The sequence below is a fragment of the Aegilops tauschii genome, chromosome 2 (genome assembly GCF_002575655.3).
Source record: "Aegilops tauschii subsp. strangulata cultivar AL8/78 chromosome 2, Aet v6.0, whole genome shotgun sequence".
In the NCBI taxonomy this organism is placed as follows: domain Eukaryota; kingdom Viridiplantae; phylum Streptophyta; class Magnoliopsida; order Poales; family Poaceae; genus Aegilops; species Aegilops tauschii.
The window spans coordinates 423,359,279-423,375,309 of NC_053036.3; the positions used below are offsets into that span (position 1 = coordinate 423,359,279).

General features: G+C 44.7%; 2 protein-coding genes across 5 annotated transcripts; one reads left to right on the forward strand and one right to left on the reverse strand.

Moving 5' to 3' along the window:
* Positions 1-6,715: 6,715 nt before the first annotated feature.
* LOC109738429 (uncharacterized) lies at positions 6,716-9,221 on the forward strand. Of its 4 annotated transcripts, none has more exons than XM_073508722.1 (5): positions 6,747-7,018; positions 7,229-7,732; positions 7,905-8,229; positions 8,305-8,377; positions 8,458-9,221. In XM_073508722.1, the coding sequence occupies exons 3-5, from the start codon at positions 7,921-7,923 to the stop codon at positions 9,042-9,044; spliced, it is 969 nt and encodes a 322-aa protein (XP_073364823.1). In that variant the 5' UTR covers positions 6,747-7,018; positions 7,229-7,732; positions 7,905-7,920; the 3' UTR covers positions 9,045-9,221. The 4 variants fall into 4 exon arrangements, with proteins under 4 accessions (XP_020153120.1, XP_073364823.1, XP_073364824.1 ...); XM_073508723.1 differs by having other exon boundaries at positions 7,229-7,707; XM_020297535.3 differs by having other exon boundaries at positions 7,663-7,732.
* A 3,056-nt stretch (positions 9,222-12,277) lies between these two features.
* LOC109782154 (uncharacterized) lies at positions 12,278-14,239 on the reverse strand. The gene is made up of 3 exons (XM_020340781.4): positions 13,906-14,239; positions 13,712-13,781; positions 12,278-13,454 (listed from the first exon to the last, which is right to left on the reverse strand). Exons 1-3 carry the CDS (start codon positions 13,966-13,968, stop codon positions 12,544-12,546), a joined length of 1,044 nt encoding a protein of 347 aa, XP_020196370.1. The 5' UTR covers positions 13,969-14,239; the 3' UTR covers positions 12,278-12,543.
* Between the last annotated feature and the right edge of the window lie 1,792 nt (positions 14,240-16,031).

The window sequence follows — 16,031 nt, forward strand, 5'->3', positions numbered from 1 at the left end:
AATGCATCCCACAAACATAGTATTGGCTTCCTGGAATTTTCTCCGATCTTCGTCGGTCATTCCCTCTGGAGCACCAACACTAGCGTGGAAAACTTTCAGAGCAGTAAGCCAGAGCGTGATCTTCACCTGCCACCTCTTAAAGTGCACACCGGTAAACTTATCCGGCCTCAGTGCATCAGCAAATCCAGCCATAGTTAACTCAGGAAATTGCCTATAATTAGGTTTTTGGATTGTTGGAATATTAGGGAAGTTCATGATTAATTCCAGTAAATAATTCATGACTAGAAGAGATAATAGCATGCAATAATCTAGCAAACTAGAAGAACAGCAAGACATGCATAACAGCAGCAAACACGTAACAATAGCTGTAGAAACAGACATGAACAGAGGATGTTGGACGTACTGATCGTTAGCTATTATGGGTGTGACAGTGTTGATGACGATGTTGGCGACGATCTGCTGCTGACGGCGATGAATACGACGATGAGTAGCACCGCCCGACTTGGACGGAAGACGACCCGTGATGACGAATTTAAGCAGTCGCGCACAGCGCTTCCCAAAAACCTAATTCGTCCTCTCCCGGTGCAGGATCGCAAAGACGAACGGTTCCGGAGACCTGCTCTCCCACGCGCCGATGCACGCCGGCGTTTGGGATGGAGTAGACTACGATGGCGGCGCAAGTTGTGAGATGAGGCAAAACCCTAGGTGTTTTTTCGGTGTGTCTCTGGCCGCAGCCGGTAGCTGTATATATATTAGGACCAGAGGCGGTATTGTGTCGCGACCACAATCCCAAACCGACTCGGTTTCTAATTCGTATACTTACCGGACAAGAAATCAAAAACTTGTCTGCCAAGACATAAAAATAAAACGGCAAAAGGAAGCTGCGCTCCTGCAAGGAGACGGACCGGATTTCGGCGGACCATTCACGCGCATGTCGCATATACGCGCCGCCTCGCCTCGCCTCGCCTCGCCACGGCCCGGCCAGGCCAGGCCAGGCCAGGCCAGGCGAGCGAGTGCGCGCGTGTGGTTTTCCCTTTCTCTTCTCACACACCACTTAGAGTGGTGGAGAGAACCCACTATATAAAGATGTCCAACTCTTCTTCAACTTCCAAGGTGGGACTAAACTTAGCACCACCACTTGCCATTTTACACATGGGCTTTGAGATTTCAGAAATTGCTATGGGCCTAGCCCATTAATTCTAACAATCCCCCACCAGATCTCAAATACCCATTTAGAGATTTGCCTTCTCTCACCACTTGTTTAATATACCAGTGTTTCAGCAGAGACTGTTAAGTTGAACTTCTGCCTAGAACTTTAAGCTACATCCATTCACAACTTGACAATGGACTATGCCTTGAATTGCTAGTTTTGTGTGAACAGGTTTCACTCAAAGTCTTAACCAGTACCTGACCGCCAGTAGGCTACCCCGCGGTTTGGAGCTTATACGTCATACTCCCTGGTCTCTTCGTGAGCTTACTAGAGATCACCCAAATCTCATAGACTGCGACGTTTACAGTCAGAACTCATATAGGTGTGTTCTTTCAAGACTGCTCTGTAGGACAGCATCTTTGCTAATTATAGCCAATAGAACCACATTAAGGCATGTTGCCAACCTTCCTTACAGATCTGAGCCTTACAGCTCTGAGAGTTTTGCATCTTCACTTGGAGACGATCATAAGTTATTACTCTCCTCAGTTAACCAATAGCTTGTTCTTCCCAGATCCTAATTCACGGGATCTCCGATCACAAAGGTTGGGTTACTACTATGGTGTAACATCTATGGGTCTCATACCCATCTCCCTCGATGCAATATCTATCACATTTCGTGATAGTCCCTTTGTAAAGGGATCTGCCAGGTTTTTGTCTGTTTGTATATACGTAACAGTTATTACTCCGGAGTTTCTCAACTTCCTGACAGACTTCAAACGTCTTTTCACGTGTCTTGATGACTTTGCATTATCTTTAGAATTGTTCACTTTAGCGATAACCGTTTGGTTATCACAATTCATAAGAATAGTCGGTACAGGTTTTTCAACAACCGGCAAGTCCATCAAGAGCTCACGCAGCCATTCTGCCTCAACAGTAGCTGTGTCCAAAGCAGTTAATTCTGCTTCCATAGTTGACCTCGTCAATATGGTTTGCTTGCAAGACCTCCATGACACTGCGCCACCACCATGAGTAAATACATACCCACTTGTTGCGTAAAGTACATCAACATCGGAGATCCAATTTGAATCACTATATCCTTCTAGCACAGCAGGATGCCCTGAATAAGTAATTCCGTAACTCATAGTACCTCTCAGATAGCGCAAGACCCTTTCTAGTGCATGCCAATGATCATCACCCGGGTTGGACATGAACCTACTCAGTTTGCTCACAGCAAAAGAGATATCTGGTCTTGTAGCGCTAGCTAAGTACATGAGTGAACCGACAATTTGAGAGTATCTTAATTGATCTCTCGTTTCTTTCTTGTTCTTTCTGAGTGTCACGCTGGGATCATAAGGTGTTGGAGAAGGCTTGCTATCCATAAAACCGAATCGGTTCAAGACCTTCTCAACATAGTGAGATTGCGTTAATGTAATCCCACTCTCATCCTTAATAAGTTTGATGTTTAGAATTACATCGGCTTCTCCCAGATCTTTCATGTCAAAACTTTTTGATAGAAAAGACTTGACCTCATTAATTGCATTAATGTTTGTACCAAAGATCAGTATGTCGTCCACATACAAACATAATATGACACTATTGCCCCCACCATGGCGATAGTAAACACACCTATCAGCCTCGTTAATGACAAATCCTGCAGAAGTCAGAGTTCTTTCAAACTTCTCATGCCATTGCTTAGGTGCCTGTTTCAGACCATACAAAGATTTTAACAACTTGCACACCTTTCTCTCTTCACCCTTTACCACAAACCCGTCAGGCTGATCCATATAGATCTCCTCTTCCAACTCTCCATTGAGAAAAGCTGTCTTTACATCCATTTGATGAATGATAAGACCATAAGAGGCAGCCAAGGAAAGTAACAGTCGAATGGTGGTCATTCTAGCAACGGGTGAATAGGTGTCAAAGTAATCTTCGCCTTCTTTCTGAGTGTAGCCCTTGGCCACTAGCCGCGCCTTGTACTTATCAATAGTACCATCAGGCTTTAGCTTCTTTTTGAACACCCACTTACAGCCCACAGGTTTACAACCATATGGTCTATCAGTTAGTTCCCAAGTTCCATTAGAAAGAATTGAGTCCATCTCATTATGAACAGCTTCTTTCCAATCATCTACATCCGGAGATGCATATGCTTCTGCAATCGTCTTGGGTGTGTCGTCCACAAGGTATACAATGAAATCATCACCAAAGGATTTTGCAATCCTTTGTCTCTTGTTCCTTCTAGGAACTTCATTGTTATCCTTCTCAAGGACTTCCTCATGTGATTGTTCGAAATGTTCATCAGTTGTACTGGATTCAGGAATTATCTCAGAAGAAAATCTAGCAATGCTATGCATATCTTTCATAGGAAATATGTTCTCAAAAAATGTTGCATCACGAGATTCCATTATAGTATCAACATGCATATCAGGTACTTCAGATTTTACCACTAAAAACCTATAAGCAATGCTCCGTTGAGCATACCCTAGAAAGACACAATCCACTGTCTTTGGTCCAAGTTTGCGTTTCTTAGGAATAGGAATATTGACCTTTGCCAAACATCCCCAAGTGCGCAAATAAGAAAGTGATGGTTTTCTCCCAACCCACTCCTCATAAGGGGTTTTCTCTTTATTATTGTTGGGAACTCTATTCAGGACATGACATGAAGTCAATAGAGCCTCCCCCCACCATGCCTTAGATAAACCAGCAGTGTCTAACATGGCATTCACCAAGTCAGTCAATGTGCGGTTTTTCCTCTCGGCCACTCCATTTGATTGAGGTGAATAGGGAGGCGTCCTCTCATGAATAATACCATGTTCCTCACAAAATTCATCAAAAACTTTTGGAAAATACTCTCCACCACGATCGGACCTAAGACGCTTGATCTTTCTCTCTAGTTGATTTTCAACTTCAGCTTTATAGATTTTAAAGTAGTCTAATGCTTCATCTTTAGTTTGCAACAAATAAACATAGCAAAATCTAGTCGCATCATCAATCAAAGTCATGAAATATCTCTTTCCACCTTTTGTCAACACACCATTCATCTCACAAAGATCATAATGTATGAGTTCTAGAGGTGCCAAGTTTCTCTCCTCGGCAGCCTTATGAGGCTTTCGAGGTTGCTTAGATTGCACACAACTATGGCACTTAGAACCTTTGGCAACTGTGAAGTTTGGAATTAAACTCATGCTGGATAGCCGAGACATTAAACCAAAATTAATATGACATAAACGAGAGTGCCAAATACTTGCATCATCATTAACATTAGCACAAATTTGGTTTATTGACTTATTGCAAAAATCTGAAAGAGAAAAGCGGAACAAGCCTCCGCACTCATAGCCTTTTCCTATAAATTGTCCAAATCTTGACACGATTACTTTATTGGACTCTAAAACTACCTTAAATCCATCTCGACATAGAAGGGAGCCGCTAACTAGATTCTTGTTCATAGTAGGGACATGCTGCACGTTCCTTAGTTGCACGATCTTTCCCGAAGTAAACTTCAGATCCACCGTGCCAATGCCACGAACAGAAGCATGTGACCCATTCCCCATTAGGACGAAAGAATCCCTTGCGACCTGATAAGAAGTAAACAGGGAGATGTCAGCACACACATGAACGTTAGCACCCGAATCAATCCACCACGAAGATGATTGAAATACTGAAAGCACAATAGGTAAATTACCATACCCATCAGTATTGCTAGCGGTCACCATGTTGACAGTCTTGGAGCTTGTTTTCCCTCTGCGGTCTGCACGTTCAGGGCATTCCTTGGAAAAGTGACCAGGCTTCCCACAGGCGTAGCACTCTAGCTCAGCCTTGTTGAACTTCTTCTTCTTGAAGGTAGTAGTCTTGGTAGGCTTGTTGAAAACAGGTTTGTTCTTCCCTTTGTTCTTGTTCTGTGGGTACCTCTGCACCATGTTAGCAGTAGGCTGAACCTCACCTCCTTTTTCAGTGGTATCTTTAGCCCGAGCTTTTTCTTCAACATCAAGAGATGCAATCAGATTTTCAACTGATATCTCCTATCTCTTATGCTTCAGAGTTGTGGCGAAATTCCTCCATGAAGGAGGCAACTTTGCAATCATGCACCCAGCCACGAATTTGTCGGGTAGAACACATTTAAGGAGTTCAAGTTCCTTCACAATGCACTGTATCTCATGAGCTTGTTCAACCACAGAACGGTTATTCACCATCTTGTAGTCATGAAAACTCTCCATGATGTACAGTTCACTGCCTGCATCTGTTGCACCGAATTTTGCATTCAGTGCATCCCACAAAATTTTTCCGTCGTTTATGTGCATGTACACATCACACAGACGGTCAGCAAGAACACTCAGAATGCATCCCACAAACATAGTATTGGCTTCCTGGAATTTTCTCCGATCTTCGTCGGTCATTCCCTCTGGAGCACCAACACTAGCGTGGAAAACTTTCAGAGCAGTAAGCCAGAGCGTGATCTTCACCTGCCACCTCTTAAAGTGCACACCGGTAAACTTATCCGGCCTCAGTGCATCAGCAAATCCAGCCATAGTTAACTCAGGAAATTGCCTATAATTAGGTTTTTGGATTGTTGGAATATTAGGGAAGTTCATGATTAATTCCAGTAAATAATTCATGACTAGAAGAGATAATAGCATGCAATAATCTAGCAAACTAGAAGAACAGCAAGACATGCATAACAGCAGCAAACACGTAACAATAACTGTAGAAACAGACATGAACAGAGGATGTTGGACGTACTGATCGTTAGCTATTATGGGTGTGACAGTGTTGATGACGATGTTGGCGACGATCTGCTGCTGACGGCGATGAATACGACGATGAGTAGCACCGCCCGACTTGGACGGAAGACGACCCGTGATGACGAATTTAAGCAGTCGCGCACAGCGCTTCCCAAAAACCTAATTCGTCCTCTCCCGGTGCAGGATCGCAAAGACGAACGGTTCCGGAGACCTGCTCTCCCACGCGCCGATGCACGCCGGCGTTTGGGATGGAGTAGACTACGATGGCGGCGCAAGTTGTGAGATGAGGCAAAACCCTAGGTGTTTTTTCGGTGTGTCTCTGGCCGCAGCCAGTAGCTGTATATATATTAGGACCAGAGGCGGTATTGTGTCGCGACCACAATCCCAAACCGACTCGGTTTCTAATTCGTATACTTACCGGACAAGAAATCAAAAACTTGTCTGCCAAGACATAAAAATAAAACGGCAAAAGGAAGCTGCGCTCCTGCAAGGAGACGGACCGGATTTCGGCGGACCATTCACGCGCATGTCGCATATACGCCACGGCCAGGCCAGGCGAGGCGAGCGAGCGCGCGCGGGTGGTTTTCCCGGTGGAGAGAACCCACTATATAAAGAGGTCCAACTCTTCTTCAACTTCCAAGGTGGGACTAAACTTAGCACCACCACTTGCCATTTTACACATGGGCTTTGAGATTTCAGAAATTGCTATGGGCCTAGCCCATTAATTCTAACACCCTATCTGTCTCCCAAATCCCAGTCCCCCTGCTTTAGAACGGCAGGGCGTGCAGCGCTGTTTATCTCAACCCAACCCAGCCCAACCCACTACCTTCTCGGTGTCTCCCAATCCACCACCATCCAAACAATGAATGAAGAGATAATCCAACCAAACTTTTTCCATTCCCACCCTCGGAAAAACCCAAACTCAGCGAGCCTACCCAGAAAGAGGAAAATATTCCTCTTCCCTTAGCTCCAACGCCGCCGGCTTCCTCCGGTCGCGCCGCCAGTCAAACCCGCCATAGATCTCGACCGAAGCAGGCTTACCAGGCAAGCAGGCGTCCTCTTCCTTCCCTTCCACCCGACTGGGTCGGTGTGGAGAGGAAGGTCCACTCGACGCTGCTCCTTTGGTTGGTTGGTAAGAAAACCTAGCTTGCTCGGATTGCTGTTCGTTTTGCTCCGGTAATTTGTTCCCTGTGAACCAATCGAATTCAGCCAGATCTTTCTTACTCAAGGTTGATCGTAGTGAACTCCATCCCATTGATAGGATTGTCCATCTGCGTCTATTTTGGTGTTGTTAGTTGTTACCCTCGAGTCGAACTATCTGATGGCAATTTATTTTTTTCAGAAGAAAAATTGTAGGGGGTTCAGTATTCCACCCCTTTGTTTCGGTTGCTCGTCTACGAGTCAATTTATCACATGCATTGTTGCCGATGCTAGTCCGCTCTACTCGTTGCTGAAATCCCATATTCCTGCGGTCCTGCCCCAGAAGCAAGAAGAGGATAATGCTCTTATTTGTTTTGACATTTTGAACTCTGCTTTAGGATAATGTTTTGCCTTGAGAGCTCATGTTGCTTTGAATGGTTGGGTGGCATCATTTGTAGGAAGGGCCTTTCTCGTATCCAGTGGTCTTTAAATCATCTTCTAACGAGCTAAAATTGCTGGATTGGAATATCAATGCTACTAACACAGTATGATTTTTTTTTCTTTCATCATTGGGGGATATATTGTTGGATCCGGCGTAAATGTTACCTGTCCTTGAATCTAATGCATTTCCTATAGTCGTCACAAGAAAGATAGGAGTGCCGGCTGACCCAACTATCCAATGTATAGTACTCCCTCCATCCTATATGTGAGTATCAGTTGTAATAACATCTTATATTATGGTACGGTGGGAGTACATGGATTAAATAATGCTGACTCAATTTTTTTTGTTTAAATCAACTGCACTACTGGCTACTTGATTGATTTATTTATTTGTCTTTGACTGACGTTAGCTGAGCAATACCGTTCGTGCTTTGTAGCTTGTTCAAAGGTTAAATGGCAAACAGAGCAAGGTGGGTGATGAAGTTTGAAAAGGGGCTTATTGATATACTACATGAGAACAATAATTCGCACTATAGGACTCCAAACGGATGGAGAAGTGAGGGATGGAAGAAAATTGTTAAAGATTTTAATGATAGGCACCCAGATGCAGGGTTTACCAAAGTTCAAATTCAGGAACATGAGACTCAGCTGAAGAAAGACTATAAATTGATAAAATCCATCCTCCAGCGTGATGGTGTTTCATGGGACCAGAATGCTTCTATGATCAGAACAACAGATGAAATATGGGATGAGATAATTGATGTGAGATTCTAACTCCTACTCTACTGATTATTCATATGACCAAGTGATATTTGACCGTTCATTTTATATTACTAGGAGTCACCAAAAGCGCGGAAGTACCAAAGTAAGAGTTTTCCATTGCTTCAGTCGCTGGAGATGTTGCTTGAAAGTAATTTTCTTCCCTTTCTAATTTGTTCAGAAGCATTGTTGAAAGGGCAACACAACTTAACCAATCTGCTACCATGATAGGGGATATTCCTGAAGGGGTTGGCAATATTGACGAGGAAGACAACAACACCAGCACACTGCGAAGCATGTCTAGAAGACTTTCTGCACTGGTTCCTGGAAGCATCGATGAGGGTGAGAACAATATCAGCGCACTGCAGAGAACTCTGGAGCTAGGATCACAAGGTCTGGAAGATGTTGATCTTCTGCAAAATCACGATGAAGAGGCATTGGAAAGACCACAGCCTGGGGCAGACCCAAAGCCACAACAAAGAGCCGATGAGCCCGCACAGTCAAGCTCCTGCATAGAACCGCAAAAGGACAAGCGCAAGAAGCGTAAGGCGTCTGACATCCAGCAAACCATGGAGGCTTATCTAGACTTCAGAATGAAACAGGCTCGCACGAAAGAACAAACCAAAAAGGACGGCGAGCAGTTCTCGATTTCAAGGTGTATCAAGGCTCTGCATTCTATGACTGATGTGTCTGATCAGGTCAGGGTTCTAGCTGCTGATGTCTTCAAGGATGCGGTGAACCGGGAGATCTTCCTCTCGTATGAGCCGAGGCTTCGCGCTCTGTGGCTGAAGAGGGAGGTCAACAGGTTACTCTGTTGATCAGCTGTTGTAGTGCATCGCGGTGTCTTGTCTCCGATTAAATGTGATCTTCCACACCCTGGAGTCCTTGGTACGGAGTAGGTTGTAGCATACTTTCGGGTCATAGAAGTATTTCGTGCCTCCCCATGTGTACTCATGCAATCCATGCTTCATGCCAATTATTTGGTTCTGTGATTAGTAGCGGTATGTGGTGTATCACTTTTGTTGTTTGGTCTGTTTTTTGCTTTGCTATTAGCTAATTTACACAAGTGTTTTTTCGGAGTTGCGTTCTACCAAAATGCCCAAAACGCCATGGATTTTGTTTTTGATTTCTCAAATGATATGCTTCCATTAGCCCTTGTGGGCTTGTGCTGTGATTTGAATATTGACATCATGAAATTGACGCCTCACCTTCCACGCCTGTGTCAAATTTTCGGTGCAGAGATAAAATCACATTAGAAATTTGTTTTGCCTTTTTTTTTTTGCTTTTGAGATATTTTTTTAATCCAGGGATGTTTGGAATGGGTGTAAAATTTGTGTGGCCATGGGTATTTAGCTCAAACTTGATCTGAATACCAGTGGACACACAAAATTTACACCTGTTTCAAATGAGGCCTTGGTACAACCATTTCGTTAAACTTCAAACAGTTATTTAAAAGTACAACCGGAGGCCAGCCATTTCGTTCTTTAGTAACTAGTGGTGCAAGCTCACACAGGGAGATAGTCCTTCAAAACTGGATTCATGATTGTAAGGGGATTTTCAAGTAGTTATATTAAGGAACAAAGCGAAGATAAGAGAAAATTGCTTTCAACATATTTTTTGTCCAAGTGGGATATATCACATACTATTCTTCCATTTTCTTCCAAAAGGGCCTTTTTTATTCTATTTCACTATTTCATTCCATCTAGATCTAAGAAAGAACCCAATGTGCAGTTCTAACATTCATCTACCTTGGTTGCGATGATAAAGAAAGAACCCAATGTGCAGTTCTAACATTCATCTACCTTGGTTGTGATGATAATAAGTAACAATGCGCAAAATATAATTCAGGTCGCTGCATCAACAGAAAGAGGGCGGCGTTACCCTTGCAACTGGCATCTAATAGCCACCGCCATAGGACAACAAATGGATGATTCGGAGGCGCACTGCACCCGTCTTCAAAATGCTCATACAAAAGCGCAACTGTGTAAATATCAATCCCGGAACGCAATAGTATTTCAATGCAATGGCAGAGTTCAACAGTGCACATACAAACGTAACAAAAAAAATGTTGCAAACAGCATTCCATATTTTTATGTGCCATTCAGCTCTCTCGTTAACCAGGCAAGAAAACCCACAATTCTTTTCACAGCCCAAGACACCATATTTTTTTTTTCACAATGTCACCTTGAAAAGTGCAACATGGATACCTGCTAGCTGATATTGGCACACACATTGCATGAACATCCAATACAATCTACCAAACATTTGCACAAAGGGGGGCTACAAGTATAACGTAACTGGACCATGCCAGGACCCACAATCATTATAGCATTCTAACAAACAAAAGCCTGTTTATTTCTCTAACCAGGAATGCAGATTGGTGGACCAAGACGGGTGTTTAACTTCAACTAGTCCATGGCGCTCAAGCCATTACAAGATGAAAAACAGTTCAACTATTTAACAGGTCAATGGTGATTGCATCTATCCTGACAGTTCCAATACTGATATTCATAGCTCAGGCTGCTTTCACCTGTGATGGACAACCCAGGGTTAGTGCTACCCATGTACTCCCTCCGTTCCTTTTAACTCCGCGTATAAGATTTGTGTCTAGTCAAACTTTACAAACTTTGATCAAATTTGTATAAGAAAATATCAACATCTACAATATCAAATATACATAATAAGAAACTACATTCCATAATGAATCTAAAGATATTCCTTTGGCATTGTAAATGTTGATACTTTTTTCTGTAAGTTTGGTCAAACTAGAGATACTTTGACTTCAGACAAAAGTTATATGCAGACTAAAAAGAAGAGGAGGGAGTAGTATATATTTTAAATGCCAATAATAAAGCACAAGACAAGCTTTTCTGGGGCATTTTTGTCCTAATAATTAAGTTGTTTTAGGTCTCAGGGGTAAATGGAGCTTAGCAATAGCTTAAGGTCTAATATTTTAGCCCAAGCAATATTAGCTTCTAAACAAAATGCTTAGAAGTTAAATCACTCGCATTATATGCCTGATGGGAATAAGTAGCAATATCGACATCCAAGGATTTCGAGGCTGTCAAATGCTACGGCCATCAGTTATCAAATGTCCAAAGGTTGGTCATTATTTCTATTTGTGAGGCCATTCTGATTAACATGTGGAAAAACATTGATAACCGCATCATCAATAAAATTTAAGATAGGTCAAAACATGAGTAATAGCACAATGTGTAGTACTCCCTACGTTTCTTTTTACTTCACATATTAGATTTTTGTCTTTCAGTCAAACTCTATAAAGTTTGACAAAATTTACAATTAGCAACATCTACAATACCAAATAAATACAATATGAAAATATATTCCATAATGGATCTAATGATATTTATATGGTATTGTGAATGTTGATTTTTTTTTCTATTGACTTGATCAAACTTCAGAAAGTTAAGTACGAAGAAATGGAGGGAGTATAATAAGATCGAACGCAAGAAACTGACATATATATAGATGCAAAACAGGTATCATACGAAGAAACACTAGCTTATAGAAATTTAAAACAAGTACATCGTATAGATAGTCCAAGGAGTTTCTTTACTAAATCACAGTTCACATTTGCATCTTAAAGCTGCCAGGCTGAGTCAAAACACATTATGAAGCTTAAACCAAAATAAAGAAATTAGAGAGAAAGACAACACACCACACACAGTTGTACTACAATAGCGAAATATTTTCCTTGCCAAGATCAGAATCATAGGAAAGCCCACCCACACAGACTATTTGATGAGCCTGAAATGATAATACGGTAAAGATATATAAAACAAATACTGATAATGATAAAAGGTAGGAGTTTACTTGAGTTGAGTAACATTGCATTTTGTCAGTGAAGACCAAACATCAGCATTTATGTAAAGTAGACTATAAAGATTAGACAATCGTTTTAATACAGGAGAATGTCCACTTGCCTTGGTAGTAGAAAGTCTCAAGATCATCACATAAGTGAAAAAAAGAGCAAGAACTAGACTTAGGTGAACATGATTCAACTGATAACAGTGTACTAGTGGCAAGGAAATAACAGTCACCATAGCTATTATATATGAACTCACGAACTGTAACAACAAAAGGTCCTCTCCAATCTCCAGCAACATATGCATCACACCCAATGCATCAGTACAAAAAGGATACCAAGGTCCTGGAGACTCTATATGGGCACAGCATCTATTCAAATATTCACATTTCTTTATACCAAAAGCAGACAATACGCAACAAAACCAGCATATCCGACAGTAACATGCAAAGCAGAACTACGGCATAGAGCTATCATAGCCTTCAGACAGCCTAGTGTCTTGGACCCATGCTACAAGAACGGGATAGACGCACTGGTGCTGGCGCTCCTTCTCCTGCAGACCCTGCATTGTATAGCTTCCTGCACCCTGGGCAACGTGCATCTGCCTCGAGGATCCTCTTGTGGCAGAAGAGACACAGATGGAACCCGCAAGGGCAGGGGAGGAAGCTCGAGTCTGTTGGGTCAAGATCCTCGTAGCATATCGGGCAAGATAATGGCATAGAGAGGATACTCTGATGTGCTGCACTCATACCCATCCCCCAGCAGTTGCCAATCCTCGCTGGGAAGCTCGACTGCTTGGAGATACTGGGTAAGCTCTGTGGACGGAACGTATCATCTGGTGTCCAAGCTCTTGCATTGCTTCGAATAGGCTCTGTTCTTTTTGATGTATTTGCCAGAGGTGCCGACTCACTTGTAGCTGCTGGGGGCATCGTGGTACCTAAACTCTGGCGGCAATGACTGTTATCATCGACTGAAAGTGCATCAGCAACAGCTTCCCAATCATCCAGCACCCCGTTTTCCTCCTCAGGGCCACTGCCCGTGTCATCATCCTCAGCATCACTCACACTCCTGGAACTGGACCATAGACTGCTCACACTGCTGAGGCTGGGGCCACCTCCATTGCTGGAGCAGCGCTTACTCTGAGCACAGCCTCCACCTCGAGAGTTGTCTGAACAAGGGCTGTGCATAGGGGAGTCAAGGTCGCTGCCGCCTACTTCTTGCCCGGTAGCTCCAGCATCCTCCTTGTCATCCTCCAGAACTCCACCCCTTGACCTTGCATCGGCGCGCCGCCGGGGGAGTGGAGGGTGTGGCGAAGCAAGGATTGGCGACCCAGCATTCGACCCTGCCCCTGATCCTGCGCCCGCTGGCAAAGGCTTGGCCGTGGCCTCCTTCCCATCCTTGACTAGACCAATCCAAAACGCAAACAGATCAGAATTTGAACCCAAAATATCATCTTGAATAAAAGTTATCAATTTGTAGCACCTAGATCACCCCTGTGCCGAAATAATCAGATTCCCCTAAGTATCCCAACTCCCCCACAGGCACCCAAAGACGAGACGCAACTAGGATACACAGTGCAGAGATCCCAACTTCCGGGATTGGCGAGGGGAAAAGACCAAGAATACATAAAAGAATACATGAGCAGGCACGAGATCAGACCTTGCGACAGCCACTGCTCCCGGCGCGCGTCGAGCTTGCACTGCTTCAGCTTGGCCGACGAGCGGTTACCCTGCGGGGCACGAAAAATCGGCAGATCGGATCAGAACGCCGCGCAATCCGCAACCGGACCAGGGGACGCCCCGCCCCCCAAATCGAATCGCAGATCACACCACACACACGGGGCCCTTACTTACCCTCTTCTTCTTGGCGTCGCGCGCAGCGGCCGATGCGGGCGAGGGGGCGCCGTCGTATCCCATCCTCCTCTAGGCGGAGACCCTGCGGCGGCCTGGCTCCTCTGCGGGTGCGTGCGTGCGTGCGCGGGCGGGGCGAGGGAAAAAACCCTAGAAAGCGGCGCGGAGGAGAGAGAGAGAGGGAGAGAGACGGTGGGGGGTGGGGGAGACGAGGGAGCGCAGGGCGGCGGGATGGGTGGATGTGCAGGACGGGGATAGATAACACACGGGGCGGGGCGAGGCTAGGGAGGGCGGAGGTTATTGGGAAGAAAGCAAAGGCAAAATCTTTCCGGGGCTTTTGGCGTTTGCGTTTCTTCCCCTTCGCTTTAATTAATCCTGGCCGGACGGGCCACAGGTGGCGAGGGAGGGAGGGAAACGGGGGGCAGGGCGCCCCCGCGTAATGACCAGACTGCCCTCCGCCCGGCCCTCGGGATGGGATGAGAAGGACGGTTTGGGGGCTGGGGTCGGCGCACGAGCAGGTTGATTCCGTTGAGTGCAACGGGCCTCTTGTAAACGGCACTAATTTTGTCTTTTTTATTAGTTCATTAATTTTTGGCTTTTTTTATGACCATGCAAAGCTTGCGAATTATTTCATTGATAGAAAGGTGTTAAGAGTGAATACTGCTGGAATTTTGTCTATTTTGGACCTAGCCCAATAGCAGTTTCAAAAATTCCTAATAAATCCTAGAGGCCCACGCAGCCCATTCGTGCAAAGCAAGACGTGGAACTAAAGTTTAGTCTCATATTGCTAGTTTAGAGGGAGTTGGACCTCTAAGGGAGACTCTTTCTCCACATGTATGAGGATGAGAATAAGAGAGACATCCACGCGCGCTCCTCCTCCGCCGCCCGCCTCGCGTGCCACGGGGTGCGGGAATGAGCCGAGCCGATGTCTAAATTTTTGCCACGCACGACGGGTATATGAAAGGTCACGCGGAAGCTGAAACGTTTTGTTGTAGTGGAGATTGAATACGAACGGCGCACCTCTTCGCCTGATGCCTGTTCGTTTCGTCTCCCTCGTTCCCTTCAGCTCCCGGCGCAGCCTCTCGCCTCCTTCTCTTGCGCCTATAAAAGAGAGGTCGCTCCTCTCAGAGAGACGCACCAGAAGATCCTCTTCCTCCCGCCACAAAGTTCCCGAGCACTGCGCTGCTGCTACGATCTTCCCCATCCCGGCTTGTGGCGTGCACCGCAGGTCGGGACAGTAGGCCTCCGAAACTCCACCTCTTTGAGTCCTGTACGGGAGAAGGGTGATAAGGTTTTTGGGGAGCGCTCGGCGCGACTACTGACTTCTTCGTCACGGACGCCCCGGACTCCGACGACTACTTCCCCGACGACAACTTCTTCCCCGACGTCGACAACCTCCTCGACGACATGGCTGGCGAGGACACCGACCCCAAGTCCAGCGCCTCTGCTGCTACTGTCTCGTACGTGTTCTTCCTCTTTCTATTAGAGGCCCTGCTACAGTTTCTTGTTTTAATGTTTGCCCTAGATATGTTAGACTCTATTTTCATATATGCAACTTACTATACTGTCTGCTCTACATGTGTTTAATTACAGTTCATATATGAAAACGATGTTTACCTTCTCTTTGTCAAATCGCATGACTTGTTTTATCACTGCTATACTAGTCGCGCTTTATCTAGTATTTCTGTTAATAAAATCATTCGGTAAATTGCTCATATTTCTAACAATCCAAAATCCTTATTATAGGCTATTTACACCTAGTGGTTTTGCTGCTTCCATGAGACCTCCTATGTTTGAGGGTATCCACTATAAGAGGTGGCGTGTGAGAGCAGTCTTATGATTTCAAACCATGAGTTGCTATGACGTGACTCTTGGCAAACCTGAAGGGGAGCATGATGCTCAACAAGAACAAGCTTTTCAGAAAATAGATACTCTGTTTAAGGCTGCTCTCTTGGGTGTTCTTAGTGAGAACATAGTTGATGCGTATGCGTCAATTGACAATGGAAAAGATATGTGGGACGCACTCGAGGCCAAGTTTGGGGTCTCGGATGCCGGCACTGAGCTGTACATCATGGAGCAATTCTATGATTACAGGATGACTGAAGAGGGCTCCGTGGTTGAGCAAGCTC

Excerpts from the sequence above, each read along its gene's own strand:
- LOC109738429 (XM_020297531.4), top strand. The coding sequence starts at position 7,921 with ATGGCAAACAGAGCAAGGTGGGTGATGAAGTTTGAAAAGGGGCTTATT. Across the intron at positions 8,230-8,304 it reads TATGGGATGAGATAATTGAT|GAGTCACCAAAAGCGCGGAA; the intron begins GTGAGATTCTAA and ends TTATATTACTAG. Across the intron at positions 8,378-8,457 it reads GCTGGAGATGTTGCTTGAAA|GGGATATTCCTGAAGGGGTT; the intron begins GTAATTTTCTTC and ends CTACCATGATAG.
- LOC109782154 (XM_020340781.4), bottom strand. The coding sequence starts at position 13,968 with ATGGGATACGACGGCGCCCCCTCGCCCGCATCGGCCGCTGCGCGCGAC. Across the intron at positions 13,782-13,905 it reads GCGACGCCAAGAAGAAGAGG|GGTAACCGCTCGTCGGCCAA; the intron begins GTAAGTAAGGGC and ends CGTGCCCCGCAG. Across the intron at positions 13,455-13,711 it reads GGAGCAGTGGCTGTCGCAAG|TCAAGGATGGGAAGGAGGCC; the intron begins GTCTGATCTCGT and ends GGATTGGTCTAG.